At 39.5% G+C, this 20,185-nt stretch overlaps 1 protein-coding gene across 1 annotated transcript in view; it reads right to left on the bottom strand.

The window, feature by feature from the left end:
- Positions 1 to 20,185, bottom strand: part of LOC132433968 (cilia- and flagella-associated protein 54) — a 216,771-nt gene that overhangs the window by 960 nt on the left and 195,626 nt on the right. The window contains exons 51-58 of the mRNA XM_060025420.1: positions 16,925 to 17,030; positions 14,170 to 14,317; positions 13,195 to 13,352; positions 12,844 to 13,023; positions 12,614 to 12,740; positions 6,980 to 7,135; positions 5,610 to 5,715; positions 4,580 to 4,676 (exon numbers count right to left, since the gene is read on the bottom strand). Coding sequence (XP_059881403.1) covers positions 4,580 to 4,676; positions 5,610 to 5,715; positions 6,980 to 7,135; positions 12,614 to 12,740; positions 12,844 to 13,023; positions 13,195 to 13,352; positions 14,170 to 14,317; positions 16,925 to 17,030 — 1,078 coding nt within the window. The remainder of the gene's footprint in view (positions 1 to 4,579; positions 4,677 to 5,609; positions 5,716 to 6,979; positions 7,136 to 12,613; positions 12,741 to 12,843; positions 13,024 to 13,194; positions 13,353 to 14,169; positions 14,318 to 16,924; positions 17,031 to 20,185) is intronic.

The raw sequence follows: 20,185 nt of genomic DNA, 5'->3' as shown, positions 1-20,185 counted from the left end.
GATAGATTTTCTCATCTTCTGAAGATGAGATTTTAGTGGAACACTACATGGCCATTAAGTGTAATAATGTATATTCAACTATTGACATGAGAAGGCATCCAAACTACCTTAAGCAAAAGAAAAGTATAGGTTACAAAACAGCATATGCACAATATGATCCCGTTTTCTAAAAGCTAGGTACACACATATGTTCCCTGTATACACAAGCAGAGAAAATTGTCAACAGTGGTTACCCCAGGTTTTAAGGGTAATTTAATTATTTTTATCTTTGTGATTTTCTAGATGAGCTTACATTATTTGAATAAAAATAAACACAAACTGCATTTTAAGTAAATGTTATTTACCATCTTAATAGAGGATCTAGAAATTGAATATATCTTGTGTGTAAAGACGTCAGAAACAAGAATATTACTTAAAGGTTTTGATAGGTATTTGCTATCAGTTTTCTAACTACAAAACTATTAAAGGGATGACTGTAATCATAACGTTCCACAGAACAGCAAAAAGTAACAATGAACGGAGATATGTTTAACATGGGGCGGTGTGTGTGTGTGTTCAGCTTTTAAATATAAAAAAGCCAATAGTACAGAAGTAAACAGAAACTCCACCAGCAACATAGTATCTGTTTTACATTTTTAAAGTATTAATAGTCAATTTTAAAGATTTAACTCATCTGTAAAAACTATTCAATTAGATTGCTTGTTCTAATTTTTGATGGTCATGTTTTGGCCGATTTTTAAAATCTTCAACAAAACTCCAGAATAAAACAAGCAATAACAAAAATATCTTTCTTTTACTTCTGGCTATAAGCCTCCCAAGGAAAAAGAAATGCAATGAATAAAGCTAATGCCAGAGCATGAAATACAATGCACAAAGGTGGCCTGGCCCAGTTCAAGTGTTAAGCTTGGAGGTAGACAGATGATACCTGGAGAGATCTGCCCATGGGGAATCTAAAATCTAAGCAATATAGTCCTGTCCCAAATATGGAGAGCCCAGTCACCAACTGTAATAAAACTACTTAGGCTCTGGTGTAGCCACTGCCAGCTTACTGGCTATATAAGCTTGGGCAATTCACCTGTTTAATTCTGGAAACAAGGTTAATAGGCATTGAGTGAAGAATATAGAATAACATTAAATAACTATATTGTAAGAACAATTAGTGACACACACATTCAAAAAAGAGAGCTCATTTTGAATTGAGAGGAAGGCTTTATTGAGGAGGGATTGAGAGGTGTTCAACATTGAGCAGGAGATACTAGCTTACACAAACAGGCAAGAAAAAGAAAAAAAAATGCATGTAGATAGGAAATGAAGAAGTTAAATTGTTTTTGTTCGCAGGAGACATGATGCTCTATGTAAAAACTTCCAAGATACACACACACCCCTCTAGAATTAATAAATGTGTTTATTAGCAAAATCACAGGATACAAAACTCAATACTCATAAATCAACTGTATTTCTGTATATCAGCAATGAACAATCTGAAAGTGAAATTAAGAAAATACCTGTTCACAATAGAAATAAGCTTAACAAAAATGTACAAAATTTGTACACTGAAAAGTAAAAAAACATTTTGAGAAAAATTACTATCTAAATAAATGAAGAGAGAGTTCATATTTATGAATTGGAGGATTTGACATTGTTAACATGCCAACTGTCCACAAATTGATCTATAGATCCAACACAATGTCTACCAAAATTCTGTTAGTTTCTTGGCAGAAACTGACAAGCAGATTCTAAAGTGTGTATGAAAATGCAAAAGACTCAAAGTGAAAACAATATTGAAAGGGAAGAAAATAACTGGAGGGCATGTACTTTCCAATTTCAAAAAACTTACTACAAGCCACACAGTAACCAAGACAATGGATACTCACATAAAGGTAGATTTATGGATCAATGGAATAGAATTGGGAGTCTAGGAATAAATATTTATATTTATGATCAATAAACTTTTTGACAAAGGAGCCAAGGCAATTCAGTAAAGAAAGATAGTTTTTTCAACAAATGGTGCTGAGACAAATGGATATCTATGTGCAAAAATATGAATTTAGAGCCTTACCTCACACTTTACAAAAAAAAGATTAATTCAAAATGGACCATGGACTTAAACATTAAAGCTATAAAACTTTTAGAAGAAAACATACGAGAAAATCTTCAACATCTGGGGTTAGGTAAAGAGCTACCAAAACTACAAAACATAAAAGAAAAAGATGATAAATTGGACTTCATTAAAACTAAAAGCTTTTTTGTTTCCAAAGACACGATTAACAGCATGAAAAGACAAGCCACAACTGGGAAAAATATTTGCAAATTATGTATCTGATAAGGGACATATATCTAGAATATATATTTAAAAATTCTTACAACTCAGTGATAAAAAAAGATAACCCGATTTAGGCTATGGGCCAAGGATTTGAAGAGACATTTTCCCAAAGAAGATATACAAATGGCTAATAAACACATGAAAAGATTTCAGTATCATTAACCATCAGGGAAATCAAAATCACAATGAAATATTACTTCATACCCACTAGGATGGCTATAATCAAAAAGATAAATAATAACAATTGTTATCAGGTATGTGGAGAAGTTGGAACCCTCATACACTGCTGGTAGGAATACACAATGGTACAGCCACTTTGGAAAACAATCTAACAGATCATCAACAGTCTAAACAAAGAGTTGACATTTGACCCAGCAATTCCATTCTTAGGTATACACCGAAGGAATTGAAAACATATGTCCACATAAAAAATTTGTATATGAATATTCAAAGCAGCATTGATCATAATAGCCAAAAAGTGGAAACAATTCGTATGTCCATCACCTGTTGAATGGATCAAGAAAATGTGGTATGGGCTCCCCTGATGGCGCAGTGGTTAAAAATCTGCCTGCCAATGCAGAGGACACAGGTTCAATCCCTGGTCCGGGAAGATCCCACATGCCACAGAACAACTAAGCCCGTGTGCCACAACTACTAAGCCTGCACTCTAGAGCCACGAGCCACAACTACTGAAGCCACTGCAATGAGAAGACTGCGCACCACAAGGAGGAGTGGCCCCCGCTCGCCGCAACTAGAGAAAGCCCGCACGCAGCAACAAAGACCTGCCAGTGCAGCCAAAAATAAATAAATAAATAAATAAATTTTAAAAAAAAGATACACAGAAAATAATGATCATATTGTATAGAATTATACTATTCTTTTCACTCAAATCTTATTTGTTCAATCTCTTAATTAATTATAAACACCTCCCTAGAGAAGGCCCCAAAGGTGATATACTTCTATCCTAAAATCTTATTAATTTGCATTGCAAATTGCTATGGAAACAAATATTTTTGTTTTCTCTTATTGGACATAAAGATGTTTATCACACCACAAAAGTAAGTTTTCTATGTAATCATTTTGATGAAAAAAGAAAAATAGCTGCTATCCACCTAAGGCAGCAACCGTATGAGTAGTTCAGCTGACTGAAAGCTTATTTGCCTAAAGGTTTTAAGTCATGTTTATGCTGCCTCAAAAATTAGAGATTTGACGTCAAAATTTTCTGGAAAGATTTTTTGGTGGGTCAGAGGATTATTTAATAAGAATGAAATATATAATGCCTACTGAAACTTAAAGAATAGAAAACTAGACATTTTTTATTAAAAAATGAAAACAAAGTTACTGGGTTCATCCACCTCCAAACCACCCAACCTCCTGCCCAGAGTATCTCACTCTGTCTGGATCCTTGGTACTCAAGTGTGGCCCACAGACCAGCAGCACAGGCATTACCCAGGAGCTCCTTAGACAGGCCAAATCTCAGACCTCATCAGGATCACAGGATCCTTGGAGATGTTTCTGCCCCTTATTTGGAAGTGCTGCTTGAGGGAGTACATGCCTCTGCCACTCTTTGCACGCTCCCTCCCAATCCATCAAATCCCACTTTCCAGCTCTTTCCACCACAGTCATTCACAATCCCACCAACCAGAGTTATTTCCTAATCCTAAATTTCACCACCTAAAGCACCCCCCAGCCTTCCTTCACTTCTCTTCCTCCCACCTTTCTTCCTCTTGCTTTCTTCCTTTCCACGTTTATTATCTGTCTCCCTCCACTGAAGAGTAAGTGCATGGAAGCAAGCACTGAGTTTGTCTTGAACCTTGCTTTATCACCTTCCAGAGTACGGCCTGGGTCATAGTACGTGCTCAGTAGGTATGGGATGAATGAATGAATGACTCTTTTCAAAAGGTGATCTGTTTGCAAGCCACATCAGTGGTGAAAACCATACATGTCCATCTGCTTAACCAATATGTCATTTCCTGCAATCTCCTGATCAATACTAATGACTTAGAGTATTTATATACACCTACATTTCATGGATAACATTTTAACAGGCAAAAATGTCCACGTGAAATCTGTTTCCAGAGTCTTACGTAAAAATATCGAAGGAGGTATCTAAATATGAGTGTGAGCATTAAGTAATGAATTAATTTCTTCAAGTCACAAAGAAAAACCGTTTCTTTATTTCCATAGCACAGTGCTAGCAAAGTAAGCAAGTTCAAAGGCAACATACTTTAAATTTCTAATAAAATTGTTTGTTACCTTAATAAGTGTTGATGGTGATGCTGAAAGTTTGCTCTTTGGCTTCCTCATGTGCAAAAATAATAGGGCTATTTCGAGGTAGGAGTCCCTTATCAACCTAAAATGATACAGCATTGTATTTATTAGATAGCTGACCATTCATAATCATTTTGCATCTTGTGTCAACAATTTCTGAGAGAATAAAAGGCAAAAATAGGCAAAACCAGCATCTGTTCCAAACTCATCCTCTTTTCAGAGCACTTGTGGCTTAGACACGGGCATCCTCCTTCCTACTGAAATTGAAAGCTCTTGAAGAGAGCTGAGCAGTCTACCTTGTCCTGTGCTGGCAATACTCCATGCTATGACCACAATGCAGCTGAGCATCAAGACCATTCTGGAATATTCCAGCACACAAGGCACTAAAGAAGTGACAGTCAAGACTGGAGGAACCTGCCTGGAAAACCAGACCTCTCTCTCTACTCGCCTACGCTAATTATAATAAGTTCTAAAGAGACATATGGAGTTATGCTGAAAGCCGTGATTCGGTATGGGTTAGGTCTGTGTATTCACTATCAAACCTGTCAGGTGGGACCATTTAAATCAGTGCAGTTGTAATAATGCTGGCTTATTCTCCATCTTAAGGTGACTTTTATACAAAATTGAGCTGGCCAGCCTTGGTACTGCTGAACCAGAGTGAATATTCACATAAATCCCTTCTAGATACAATTTCACATCTAGTGGAGGCTCCTGTAACCTGGGACTGACAGGATATCAACCTGAGTACAGACTAGAAGCGATTTACAGTCCAGTACATCACGATGCTAACCGCCATCATCAACCATCACTGTAAACGAGGCCTTGGAGCAGAGCCAAGAGCATCAAGCTTGAAAAGTGAACCTGTTGCACAATGGACCCCAGTGAACTAGCCCTGCCGTGGGAAAAGGGTGCCCCAGTCGCCCCAGCCTTAAATAGTCAATGTACTACCAGAACACGAGTCTCAAACCCAAACGCACATTGTCATGATAATGGAAAGGTCTTTTTTTTTTTTTACCCTGAGTTTTGATCATGTCTCAAGCTTAGCTGTATAGCTTCAAATAGACTCTCAAGTTGCAAAGTTGGAGATTTCTCTTCCACCAATATTTGACATTCTATTTTGCCTGAAAGAAGAAAAGGATATACAAAGATGGTTTTTCCTTTTTCTATCATTTAGAACTTCAGAACAAATATTTTATGCAGGAAATTCGGAAAACTGAATGTGCTGTCCCTTTTGTCTGTCCGTCTCCTGTTTCTTGCTAGAAGGTAAGCCAATGGGGAAAGAGCTGTTGCTTCCTTCCCCAGGAAGGGTCCCCCTGCCTCCTTTCACTTTCCAGACACAACTGTTCTTATCATCTTACTTTCCTCTCCATTTCCTTACTTTGTGCTCCCACTTCCTCCTGTAGCACATTCCCTTTATCTAAATCCATTTTCTTCTTTCTTCTATCATTGCAGGTATCGTAGAAAACATCTTTGCTAAAAACAAACCCTAGAAAGTCAGCAAACGCTTGAAAACCAGCACGGATGATGCAAACACTCTCGTTTGCACACAGCTCCCACCCCTCATGGCGAGCCACAGCCTTCAAATGCAGGAGCTGGAATGGTACTTCTGTAGCAAGAAGGGCAGGAAAGGCAAATCTTACAATCACTATAAAAAGGATTCACAGTTTCCATGCAGCATATGCACAGGGCACAGAGCCACCTGGTGTTAAGTTCACGTCTGGACTTACAGATAGTTATTTACCCAGACTACACCTCATCTGCCAACTGGGATTGGTCATGCCTACCTTGTAGTGCTGTTGTAAGAACTGGCAATATGAGATGTAAAACACCAACTACAGTGCTTAGTATCTAGTAGATGCTCAGTAAGTGATACCAATTGTCATCATCATTTTTCTCATGGCTAAAATAAAATTATATGAATGTATTATGCAAATGTGTGTTGTATATAAGTTATATAGATTGTTATAGCTAGTTAATTTAAATGGGTATGTATCTTTTATAGAAATTAGCTAAAATGCTTAGCTAAGTAATGAAATAAAAAAATATCTTCCAAGCATTCTTTAAGAAACATTATTCATAGCTAAATGGCTGATGCTGAGATTTTTGAGTCAAACATGAAACTTTGTGTAAGGAAGGTCAATTGTAATTATAAAAGAAACGAAAATGGAGTACTTTTTTCCTTTCTAGATATAAACTTAAAATACGCAGTGTTCTCTTTATCCAAAACTGAGTTTGGCAGAGATACCAAGGTGTTTGTCATCACCAAGCCCTTTGTAAAATCAGTATTTTGTATAATCAGTGACCAGAGTTTTAAGAAGCCTTTTGTTCATGGGAAAAAAATAATCCTCAAACTTTATCATAGTTCTGACCCTAAATACATCTTACCTTTCTGAAAAAAGATTTCAGCTTCCACCTCTTGTTCTTCTGTTCCTGATGTCTTGGCGAGCTTCAAAGCTATTTCAAAAAGATGAAGGGCAGGTAACCACTTTGAGGGATCCTTCTTTTTACTGGTATAATATACTTGCTTGGCCACTGTATCTCCTAAAAGAAAGATAGTTGTATGAAGAGGGAACAATAGATATACAGTATTCATAACAAACCTCCCAGGTACCAGACTTCTCTCACAGTAGGTACAATTGAAGAACTCTGGGAGGGAGTTCCCTGGTGACCTAGTGGTTAGGATTCTGGGCTTTCACTGCAATGGCCGGGGTTCAATCCCGGTCAGGGAACTGAGATCCCACAAGCCCTGAGGCATGGTCAAAAAAAAAAAAAAGAAGAACTCTGGGGGTCTTTAGTTCTTAGCATTGAAGAAATGCTTTAAAGAAACACAATACCCAAATGTATCAATGAACTATAAACAATAGACCTTTGAAACTTTGTCTTTGATAAATTTCAACATTTTCTCATTTTTAAAATGAAGGATAGTATACCTGAAACTAACACAACATTGTAAATCAACTATACTCCAATAAAAATTTTTTAAAGATAAATAAAAATAAAATGAAGCCTCTTTCAGTTCTAAAATTTCAAGCCTCTCAAGCCTCTTTCAGTTCTAAAGTTTCATAGTGCTCTACATAACAACTTTTGTGTTCCTAAGATGAGGTTGTTAGTAGGGAAACAACTGGAAGTTTTATGTAGTTTTATGTTGTTACCAATAAAATTTGCATATATTAATAGGCAGTAATTTCTATTCAGCTCTATAGCGGTTGCTCGCATTGCATATTTTGTCATCCCAACTAGTTGGCAAACCCATTATGGACAAAGGCCACATGTTATACTTCTTATGCGGTCCCATCACTACTTAACATAATGAAGGATTGTTGCATTGTTGAAGAGGCATTAGATTTAATTTCTAATCACCTCAAAGACAAGACAGACATTTATTTGACAAATATTTTCTGAGTGCTTAGGCACCGGATAAAAAAACAAGAAAATTGAAAAATAAGAGCTAAGTTTCACTAAGTACTTCCTACATGCCAGGTACCATCCCAAGTACTTAAGCATTATCTCATGCAGTCCTCCCAACTCTGAGTAGATACCATTATTATGCTCATGTTACAGAGGAAAAAGCAGTGGCACGGTGACGTTTAAGTAACTTGCCCAAAGTCACGTGACTAGTAAGTAGCAGGGCTGTGATCTAAACCTAGGCAGTCCAGCTCCAGGGCCCATACCCTAAACCATGACACTGCAGTAACCCCTTAAAAGAGAGACCGTGGAGCTTAGTGTCCAACAGGGAATGAGAACGGCCAGACAGGTAATCAAAACACGGTGTGGTTGACTGTGTGGCAGTGAAAGCACAGGACACCGTGGTAGCAGGTTACAGGAGCCCTGGCCAGACCTGGGAAAGGTCAGGGATGCCTACCCAGAAAATACAGCTGTCAAGGCCAGCAGGTGATGATCACTTTATCTTTTGGTAAGTTTAATAAAGAAGAAAAACGTTGAGATAAAGAGTAAAAGGCAACTAGGGGGGAAACTGCATTAATAGAATAGTTTAACAGGCACAGTAGAGCAGTATGAACAGAAAGGCAGTGTAGGATTGCAGAAGGATACAGCTGCTGAGTTTTAGCTGAAATGCTGGGTACAAGCCAGTCATTCGTGCTACCGTGTCATCTGAGGCTTTGAACAAGTCCCTACGTGCCTCTGAGCCTTGAGGCAGCAGAACTAGAAAATATCTGAGGTCCCTTCAAGTCCTGAAAATTTTAAATCCAAGATGCCATGCCCTATAACGAGTTTTCAGGAAACCTAGGACGTTTTGTAAATATTTAGTTCAGGAATGTGCTATATGAGTGGGAAGACAGTAGAAAAAGTATCTTTCTCTCCCCCATCCCCGGCCCTTTATCCAGGGAGAAGTTACAGAGACCTTCCTCTGGACAAGGCAGGATGGTAGCACTTTACTGAGAAAATGGAGATGAAGAAATTGAAGCCTTGCTTCCCCGGAGCTTCCTAGGAGAGTAAGGAGGCCAGGCATGGAACAGTGAGAATAGCTGACACCTACAAAGCTCTTAGAACAAACTAGCTGACCTTCTAAACATGTTACATATTCCACTCAATTCACCCCAGGGAGACTGGTACCTTTCTTATTTACATTTTACTAGAAAGGAAACTGACACACAGAGAAGTTAAATGATTTCCTCAAGGGAACTGGACCAGAATTCTTTCTCCAGAGTCCATGCTCTTAAACCCCAACAATTACCAACTGCAATTAGATCTTAGGCCAGAAGGATATGCTAATACCATTTGTCCCATACAGTCTCACATCTCAATACATCTCCCATTCTTTTTTTTTTTTTTAATTCTCTTTTCTGGGGTCATGTTTCATTTTTTAAATTAATTAATTTATTTATTTATTTTTGGCTGTGTTGGGTCTTCGTTGATGTGTGCCGGCTTTCTCTAGTTGCGGCGAGCGGGGGCTACCCTTCGTTGTGGTGTACGGGCTTCTCATCACGGTGGCTTCTCTTGTTGCGGAGCACGGGCTCTAGACATTCAGGCCTCAGTACTTGTGGCTCGCGGGCTCTAGAGCGCAGGCTCAGTAGTTGTGGCGCACCAGCTTAGTTGTTCTGCGGCATGTGGGATCTTCCTAGACCAGGGCTCGAACCCGTGTCCCCTGCATTGGCAGGCGGATTCTTAACCACTGTGCCACCAGGGAAGCCCATCTCCCATTCTTATATGTCTTGCTTACTGTTTCAAATTATACTACAGCTGTTTATTAATACAAGACAAAAATATCAAGTCTTTTCATGTCATTGAGGCACTTATATACATGTACAATATGTACTATATATGGACTACATGCAAGACAGTGCTATATAATATAGTACTAATGTATAATAATAGTACTTGAATGATCTTCTAGATTTTTGTTAAAATTAGAAAAAGAATTGTTACAGAAATTATTGACTTTTCTCTCTCTCCTAACTAGATAATAGGCTCTTCGAAGGCAAAGATGATGACTCCCTGTTATATTCCCACTCCCCAGCACTATTCTTGAACCTTTCTTCACTCCTATTATACAATCAGTAATCTACTTTTTCAGCTAATAAGGAAGCTCTAGGTTCAGTCATTAATGGAAAAAAATAATCTTAAGTAACCATGATGCTTATTTTTTGTTTGGTTTTTAAAAATAATCTCGAAATGTCTTTTTCTGTAAGAGGCTTTCACGAAGAAAAAGAATTTTTTTAAGTGGCTCTATTCTTGCAATGAAATCTATACTATCACTCTAAAGGAAGACTGTCAAGAAAGCATCAAATCAGATGATTTTATGCTTCATAATATTGAAGTGCTCCTTTTTGCAATAAACATCAACTCTGTGAAAAAGAAGTTGTGAAACTGACGTTGTTTTGACAGAAAAGTTGCTTTCGGTTTTTATTCTTTAAGTTGGTATTTAATATAATATAACAGAAAGCAAGCTGTTCTGCTTCAAGTGAGTCTAAAACACAGCAACAGTATTGCCACTGAGTGGTGACACATCTTCAAGATTAGTAAGGCAGGAAAGCAGAGGATACGTTTAACACAATCTGTACAAGTTAACACAATCTGTACTTTAAGTTCTTGTAGAAATCAAATATACTGGTAATATAACAAATTGTGGACCAAAGATACTGAAAAATAGCTCTCATGGGATCAGCGAGCTGGAAGGAATTCCAGAGGTCAGCTATGCCAGCCTAATTTCATAATGAGGAAACTCAACAATATAGGGGTGAACTGCTTTACCTATAGTAATAAGGTTCGTATCTGATGATGGTGATGATGATGATGATGAAAAATCATATCATAATAATGATCAATACTAATCATGAGGGGGAGGAGCAGAAGGGGAACAAGGGAAAAAATTGTGGGCAGGTGATGGTTTGAGCACACTTCTGTTGCCCTCCCTTCCCCACTCTAGTCCAAACACCTGCCTCTCCTGAGCTGAGCAGCTGCTGGTACAGGAGGCAAATGGGTCCCAGGAGGTGAGGGGTAATGTTTCAAAATGTGGGTTTTGTTATTATTCAAGTATGACAAGGTCAACAGGTCAGGAGATGACCGCCATCGAAAAGATAGTATTTTTGCTCACAGTTCTGAAGAGGAGGGAGGGCACACCATGCCATACAGGGAAGCACCAGGGTCAGTCAGGAGGTAGAAGGAGAATGGAGAAAACGTGGGCATGAGCCTTTATTGTGTTTTTTGTGGGAAGGAGTGGGTGGGTAGGGTAAGCAGACTAAGGTTTAGGATTGGCTAGTTTGTATAATTTCAGTGGGCTCTGCTAGTAGTCTATACCTGTCCCTGGGGTGACTGGGGCAGAAAAATAGTGGCCCTGAGGGTAAGAGCCCAGCAAAGAACAATAAAAGAGCTCAATAAAAGCTCAGGGTGTAAGCTCTGGAATGGCGAGTTTGCATATGAAAGACATCCTCACAGGAGTGTGGTTTGCTAACCTCTAGGAATTGGCTAACTCTGGGAGGGGAAGTCCCTCCCTGGTCAGCAAGACTCCTGATGTCAAAGCATCAGAAATACATTTTTTCTAAAAAGGCATGATGAATATAGGTTAGAACAGAGAGAGAGCTGTTACAAGATTTTCTGTCCTCTGTGATAGACAAGAGTCTTGGAGCTAGAGGTAGGCAGCTTTGGGTCAAAGATGAGAGACAGTGTCCTAGAGAGAGCTTGAAGCAATGTCTGTGAGCTCCTGAGAAGGGCAGCAACACTGGCTGGCTCCTCCTCCTTGGTTTCCAAGGAGCTGTAAGCCTCTGGCTTACTGGTCTACCTGCTCCAATCAGATCCCCTCTTGGCTGGCTCCCGTCTATCCTCCACTCTGTTCTTCAGCCAGCAGCCAGGGTAATCTTTGGAAACATAAACTGTCCCCTGCTCACCCTCTCCCATTAGGCTGTCCCTAGCCCACTCTGCTCTGTCTATACTGGTCTCCTGGCAGTTCTGGAACATGTCAAGTTTGTCCTGACCTCAGAGCCTACAACTCACTGCTCTCTCTGCCTCTACTGTGCATGACTTCACTAAGCATATGCTTAACATTTACAGTCCAGGGTTAAATACTACTTCCCCAGAGAGGCCTTCCCCAAGTATTCTACTTAAACAGGCATCCCTCCCTTTGCTGTTCTTTTTTTTTTTTTTTTGCGGTACATGGGCCTCTCACTGTTGCGGCCTCTCCTGTTGCGGCCTCTCCTGTTGCAGAGCACAGGCTCCAGACGCGCAGGCTCAGTGGCCATGGCTCACGGTCCCAGCCGCTCCGCGGCATGTGGGATCTTCCCGGATCAGGGCACGAACCTGTGCCCCCTGCATCGGCAGGCGGACTCTCAACCACTGCGCCACCAGGAAAGCCCACCACATCTGTTTTAATCTCCAATAGCTTCCCAGGACCTCACAGGGAGGCTGGCACATGGTAAGTGATCAAAAGCTATTTGTTAAATAAATGGAACCTGGCTATTCATAAATACTGCCCCAGATAAATGCACTCACATGATAGCCTCGCTGAAAATGACTTAAACTTTTTCATCAGTGACTTGAATGTAATATATGTTTAAGTGTTCTTACCAATTCTCATTTTTGTTTTGGCCAATAACATGACATGAGGAAGATAGATATTTTTCAAAGGCAGTAATGGACTTGCATAGTCAGTGTTTGATGTAGGAAATTCAATTGTTTCTCCAAAAGTTCGCATCTGTAAAAGAAGCACTGTAATGAGTAATTAGCTAATGTGGTATGCTGTAAGAAAAGACAGAAAAGTAAGTTTCTAAGTCTTGTGGACACAAAAGCACTCTCACCTGTTCAATAAGAATGTTGTGAGACTGAGTCAACAAATATAATTTTTCTGTTTTCGAAGAGGGAGTTTCCTCGAATTTCTCGGCTTTTGTTAAGTCAGCCAGTAAAAGCATGCTTCTCACCAGTGTTAAATGAGATCGAGGAGAAATAAACTCACGTCCTTCAAGCAACTGTATTACATCCTATTAAAATAAAATTATTCCATTTGATAGTACCATTCACAATTCACTGAAACAGGGGCCAGATGTATTGACTGTTACGCATTCAGTACCTAATGGAAATTTAAATTCTCTCCTTTTATTCTAACCGGAATCCTCTGGTAAATATCAATGTGAATTAGGTTTCCTTCCTACCTGAAGGTTTTTTATGATGTCTGCTTTTAAGTGCTTTTCTTGTAGGCCAATGATTACAGCTTGCATCAAGAATTCAGCCTGTAGCTCCCTGTCGCCTGCACTTTTTGCTTCCACACACACTTCACTGATGAGGCTCACACAATCTGTTATATCGTTTTCTAAAATAAACAAATGCAGGTACTTAAAATGCACTGAGAAAGTAAGAAATTATATGTGCAGGTTATTCTCGGTGTTTATCACAGGAATATTGTATAATACAGAAGAAGAGGAAGATGTAGAGACAGAAAACAAATAAGACTGCACGAAACATTGAAAATAAATGTGCTGTAATTTACGAGAAGTACTTTAGGGTATTCAAAGGCTGCAAAAGTAATAATGATATTCCATGAAATAATTTAATTTGGGAGATGGGTGAACAGATAGGTTTACATATAGATAACTATTAATCACTGCAAGAACTCATATTTATGTGCCAGGCTATAACCTAAGAACTTTAGAAATTTAACCCATTTAATTCTGGAAATAATCCTATGAAGTAGGTACCACATTTCCATCTTCCAGAGGAGGAAACCAAGGCCTAGGGGGTTAAGAGATTTGGCCAAGATTACACAGCAAGGAAGTGGTGGATAGAGTATTTGAACTCAAGGGGGGGGGGGCTCCAGAATCTGCACTCTGGACCCCTGAACTACGCTGCCTTCCTAGACCACAGGAAGGCGTGTGCATTAGCATTCTGAAATCTCCTTGCCTGCTTTGCATACAGTAATATATATGCCATTTGCAGTGATACAAGGGACTGCTGAAAATGATTATTCTCATTTAATAACTTGAATTTTTTATTCTGGAAACAGATAAAGCTAAGAAGTTATAAAATGTTAATGGTATAATAAAATACATCCCAAGAAAACCTCTGTTACCTAAATAAAATTAAATTTTATGAAAACTTTGACTAAGGAGATGGAAATAGGATATTTGTACCTTTCACGATTCCAATGCCACGAATCTGGGCAACAAACGCAGTCACCAATGCTAAGCGGCACCTCAACCACAGATGAATGTTGAAATATTCTCGAGAATTTAGGGAAATGGGATCTAAAAACTCATTATCATCTGTACTTTCAGTGGCCTAAACAATATTAAAATGATGGTTATCTTTCCATTTTAAAATGTCCAAGTTCTAGACTAATGCTAAATGTAACATAAGTTAAGGGAAGCATTGATATCATTTAACAGTATTAAATTTTAATTTTAGAAATTATTCTTGAACATTCTATAAAACATAAAAAATACACAAGAAACAAAAATCACCCATAATCCCATGCTCCTCTATTAACACTGATCCTCATATGAGTGCTTTGCAGCATTTCTTTCTCTCTGTATACTCACTGTTGAAAACTAGCTTTGCAGTCTGAATTTTTCATTGCAAATTGTATTATTATCAGCAGTTTCCATACCTTCAAAAATTTTGTGACCATCATTTTAAAGGCTGAAAAATAATCAGTAACACTGGCTAATGTTTACTGAGTGCTTATTACGGGCCAGGCACTGTGATACATGCTTTATACACATTAGTTCACTTAATCCTCCTGACAAGCCCAAGAGGGGCTATTATTATCTCTATTTTTCAGATGAGAGAAGCGAAGCCTAGGAAGGCTAACTATTTGTTTAAATGTCATCATATTTTGGCGGAAGCTGGGATTCAAGCTTGCATCTTTCTGAATTTAGAGCCCACAGTCTTAATCTACTACATTACACTGCTATGTGCTGCTCACATCCCAAACATATATTATTTTATGATTTACTATCCTCATTATTACACTTTATAAAGGGAGTGGCCAATGTTCAGAGCTACTGGGAGGGAGGTGACAAAGGAACTTTTCCAAGGAGCAATCAATCTTAGACACTTCATCTAGAACAACGCCCATTTGTTCTAGGAATTTCCTGCTACACATCTCTGACAACTCATCATCTCTAACCAGTCAGCAATACCTGCTATCAAGGAGCTGTAACCTGGACTTGACAGGGGCTGGAACATGACAGACAGGTGAGGAGCAGAGGGGGAGGGGGAGCTGTTTCTGAACCGGAGTAAGAAGTGAACAGAGACCCCGAGACAGGCTGGTGATTAGAATGGGTACACCACGTACTCGAGGAGTCTAGTGTTTGGATTAGAAATACAGAAGAAATACACATCAACATACCTTAATCTCTGCCTACATTGCTTTTATTATTGAAAAGCCAAGTCATGCTTAATCTAAATCAGGGTTTCTCGACCTCAGCATGACTGACATTCTGGGCCAGATTATTGTTGTGAGGGAAATGTCCTGTGTGTTACAGGATGTTTAGCAACATCCCTGGCCTCTACTCAGTAGATGCCACTAGCACTCCCTCTAGTTATAACAACGAAAATGTCTCCAGGCACTGCAAATGTCCCCTGGGAAGCAAAATACCCCCCCACCAAGTAACAAGCATTGCTCTAAGTAAATTTTCAGAATCAGAATCCTTTTTAGCCTTTATACTGCTTTTACTGTGGTAAGAAATGAGTCAATTAGTTTTGCTTTTTTTTTTTTTTTCCTGCGGTACGCGGGCCTCTCACTGCTGTGGCCTCTCCCGCCGCGGAGCACAGGCTCCGGACGCGCAAGTCCAGGGGCCATGGCTCACGGGCCCAACCGCTCTGCGGCATGTGAGATCTTCCCGGACCGGAGCACGAACCCACGTCCCCTGCATCGGCAGGCAGACCCTCAACCACTGCGCCACCAGGGAAGCCCCAGCTTTGCTTTTTTGTAGTGACATTAGATAGTAGCAATTTTATTAGTAAAGCTTAAGCTTTATTTATTTTAAAATGAGCAAGGATTCTATGTGCTGAATCTTTATATTTTAATCCTAAACAACCCTGTTGTTATTAAATTACTTGGTCTAATCAAAATCCAGTGAAATTTCAAAGAACATGTGACACCAGTTGTCAAATAGACTTGAGGGCTTAAACGCAGAAGAATTTAACTATGAGAAGGAAATAGCACAAGGTACTATTAGCACAAGGTAGGAAATAGCACAGGTGGGAAATAGCACCGGTAGGAAATAGCACAGATAGGAAATAGCACAAGGTAGGGAATAGCGTAGGTGTCACACTGGTAATGCTAAAGAAGAACTAAAATCAAAAGTGAAATGGGGCTTCCCTGGTGGCGCAATGGTTGAGAGTCCGCCTGCTGATGCAGGGGACACGGGTTCGTGCCCCGGTTTGGGAGGATCCCACATGCCATAGAGCGGCTGGGCCCGTGAGCCATGGCCCCTGAGCCTGCGCGTCCGGAGCCTGTGCTCCGCAACGGGAGAGGCCACAACAGTGAGAGGCCCGCGTAATGCAAAAAAAAAAAAAAAAAAAAACTTAAACAAAAGTGAAATGAAGAGCAAGTCATGCGAAACAACTTAATTTACTAGTGACATCAGATCTAGAATACAAGAATGATACATCTGGTGGGACTTCAGTCACTATTACATCCAGTCCCATCAATTCCCAAATGAGATTACATAATTTAAAAAAATTTTAAGGAATTTGCCCAAGGTATACCAGCTAATAAATAGCATCAACGGGGCTTAAACACAGATCTTTTTACTCTAAATTCAATGTTTTTTTCTTCTTTACCCCTTTGTTTCATTCAAATAGTTATACAATTTCCTAGCATGCCAATAATTATTCCGTAAAAAGTGTTATCAGGATAAACATTAAATTCATACGTACATAATCTCCTGGAGAGATGGAATTCTCTGTGTCATCTTCTACTACCTTCTTTTTAAAAAGTTTTGAATCCTGGAGAAGTTTAAGTGTGGAAAATACTATCGCAGCACTAAAATAGAGAATATGTTTTAAATGTTATTAGTATGACACTCGTGGCATTTGTATGTTATTTCCTAAGTCTCTTCCTCCAAAAAAACCTCCCCATACTCCCACCCATCCCCAAAACTGTTAGGTGCCCCTTCTACGTGCTCTAATAGCACCCTGGCCTTTACCATAAGGTGATACTTACAGCATTATTTAATTGCCTGTAAAACTGCTCTGTATTTGTCTCAGCTAATTTATCTTATCCCCTGCTGACACCCAGCATCTAGTAGCTTGGACATAATAGGAGCTAAAAAATATTTTTAAATGAAAATGAGTGAATGAAAGAATAAATGAATGAATGAATGTTTCCAAGATCTAAAGCAAAATTTACTGACAATATCATTAATAAAATGAGCACACATGTATTTTACATACATCAGGATGTGGTTCTCCAGTTTTCTGACATTATAAAACTGTTCTGCTTAATGCTGTGCACTTGGAAACTCTTAAGAAAAATTACTGCTCAATCAGTATCTAGCAGTGCCAGGAGGGAAAGGTACTTAATGCAGAAAATAGAAGCCAGGAGATAGTAATTCTCCTCACTTCCTGTTGTTCATAAATTTTTCTTACTTTAAACCATCACATCCTCCTTCCCTGTAGAATGATAAATGTATAATTGATGTCACACTTTTTCAAAATATTTTAATAATATATGTTAACAGGCTCCTTCATTTGAAAATCTATTCCAAAACAAAATTCAAAATACAGAATAATCTGTGTACCTGACGATGCTTTTTGCAGTGCTACTTCATAACACAGAAAGACTGAGTGAAAGCCAAACGGGCAATGTATCCATTTACCTAATGCCCCACTAGATATCTCCACTTGAATAGTGAATAACAATCACATTTAAGAGGTGTTATGGGTTAAACTGTGTAGAGGTCCTAACCCTCAGTGCTCATCATGCATCCTTATTTGGAAATAGAGTCTTTACAGAGGTAAACAAGCTAAAATAAGGTCATTTAGGGTGGACCATAATCCAATATAACTGGTGTCCCTATAAAAGGGGGAAATTTGGACAGAGAGACAGACATGCACAGAGGGAATATGATGTGAAGACACGCAGGGAGCAGACAGCCTGTGACTGGAGTGATGCATCCACATGCCGAGGACCATCAAAGATGGCTGGCAAACATCAGGAGCTAAAAGAGGCAAGGAAGGGCGCCCCCCAGAGCTGTCAAAAAGAGCAGGGTCCTGCCGACACCTTGATTTTGGACTTTCAGCCTCCAGAACCGTGAGACGATAACATTCTGTCGTTTTAAGCCACCCAGTCTTGGGTACTATGTTGTGGCAGGAAACTAGGATAGGTTAAAAGCAGAGCCTCTTGCTTCCCCCTCCTCCACCAAACCTACTCCTCTCCCCTGTTCTCTATCCCAGATAGAGGGCCCAGTATCATCACCGCCTCCTCTTTGCCTCACACTCTTGTGTTCAACCCATCAACAAGTTCTGTCAGCTTCAACTTCAAGATCTGGATACTAGCCAGCAGCTCGTCACGTCCGCACCTCGTCCACTGCTAACGCCTCCATCCAAGCCACCAACATCTCCAGACACCCATGGGAGCTTGCTGGCCAGCCCCTGGAGTCCTGGTCTCTATGAAGAGACCACAGTGATCTCTCTTCAGGATGTGAATCAGATCACGACACTTCCGCTGTACTGTTCCAGAAGCCTCCTGCATCCCTGGATTATGGTCAATACACCACCTCCTTTGGGTCAGTTAGTGAGGTTTCTAGCCAAGAAGATGACCAGCCTCACCTAGGTCCAGGGATGCTTGCAAGAAGGTAGTTAGTCTCTGTGTGTAGGCTCCTAGAGTATGTACATATGCTCAACTCTTAATTACATTTTTAAAGCCTTTTTTGTATGTATCTACACATTGTATTGAAAGATATTTTCTCTCTCTTTTTTCCCCTCAACTTTTTTAAAAAAAATGATAACTGGTATTTACTGTACTCACCACCTCTCAGGTGCTGTGTTAAATGCCTATTGTGAATTAATTCACTTAATCCGTACCACAAACCTACAAGGTATGTACTATTATCATCCCTATTTTATAGTTAAGTTAACTGAGGCCCACAAATGTTATGTGACTTGCCTAAGGTGACTCAGCTAGCAAGAGGAGGTAGGATCAGAGCCCAGGCCACTGGCCCCTGAGCCTGCAGCACCCTTAATCATTAAGCTACAATGTGGCCTCTTTCTTTTCCCAGTTCTAACAAGCTTTGGCTTTGTTTCTACTGGCACAGTGTTACTCGTTGCCACATTTGTGTTACCATATGGTCACTGCACCTTTTACAATATAAAAGGCGTTCTTTGTCCAGTTTAATGCCTTTTGCCTTGCATTCTACTTAGCAGACTTCATGAAACGGGATTATTATGAGGATATTAAATAAGGTATTTAGTCTTTCACTTGCTCAAAAATATGTATTGAGCACCTGCTATTGGCCAGGAACAAATCTAGGGGCTATGGATACAGTCCCTGGCCTCACTGAGTTGACATTCTATTGAGAGCAGGGTATTCTTCATGAAGAGGAGTGCTTGGCAAATAGACGGCTCTCAATGCATCGTAGCCGTTACCATTATTAGTATACAAAGTTGGACAGGGAATACGCAGGGACTAAATTGATTTTTTTTCTAAGTTGTTAACCAGCATCAAAACCTTTCAGCCATTATTGAATTTCAATCTCCGAAGATTTTACTGAGTCCTTAAAATGGTTTAGATACTTGTAGAATATTTTCTAAAGTATGGTTTGTGATTATCTAAACTTACTAGTTTGTTTGTTTTTTTTTAAATAAAACTAAACAAGGAAGCAAGAAAACAGCAACAAAAAACACAATGCTGATGGGGTGTGTGTCCAGGTACGGAATCTCTTTTCCCCCACACCTTTCCTCCCTGAAGGATACACACATGTTTCTAACGCACCTTGTTTACTGAGTAGCTTCAGAGGTTAGCACAGGATGACAACTAGAGGGCCCTGAAAGGAGAAAATGATGCCCATCCCACTCTTCTGACCTGAAGCCCAAATTCTGATTTCAAGGGAAATGAGGTATGAGGTTTGGAATCTTGCTAACCCCAAAACTTAATGACTAAAATATAAACATACTGTATGTCCTAATCTAGCTGGTACT

The sequence above is a fragment of the Delphinus delphis genome, chromosome 11 (assembly GCF_949987515.2).
Source record: "Delphinus delphis chromosome 11, mDelDel1.2, whole genome shotgun sequence".
Taxonomy (NCBI): Eukaryota; Metazoa; Chordata; class Mammalia; order Artiodactyla; family Delphinidae; genus Delphinus; species Delphinus delphis.
Note: the sequence above shows the minus strand (reverse complement) of the source record. Positions and strands in the feature narration are given on the sequence as shown.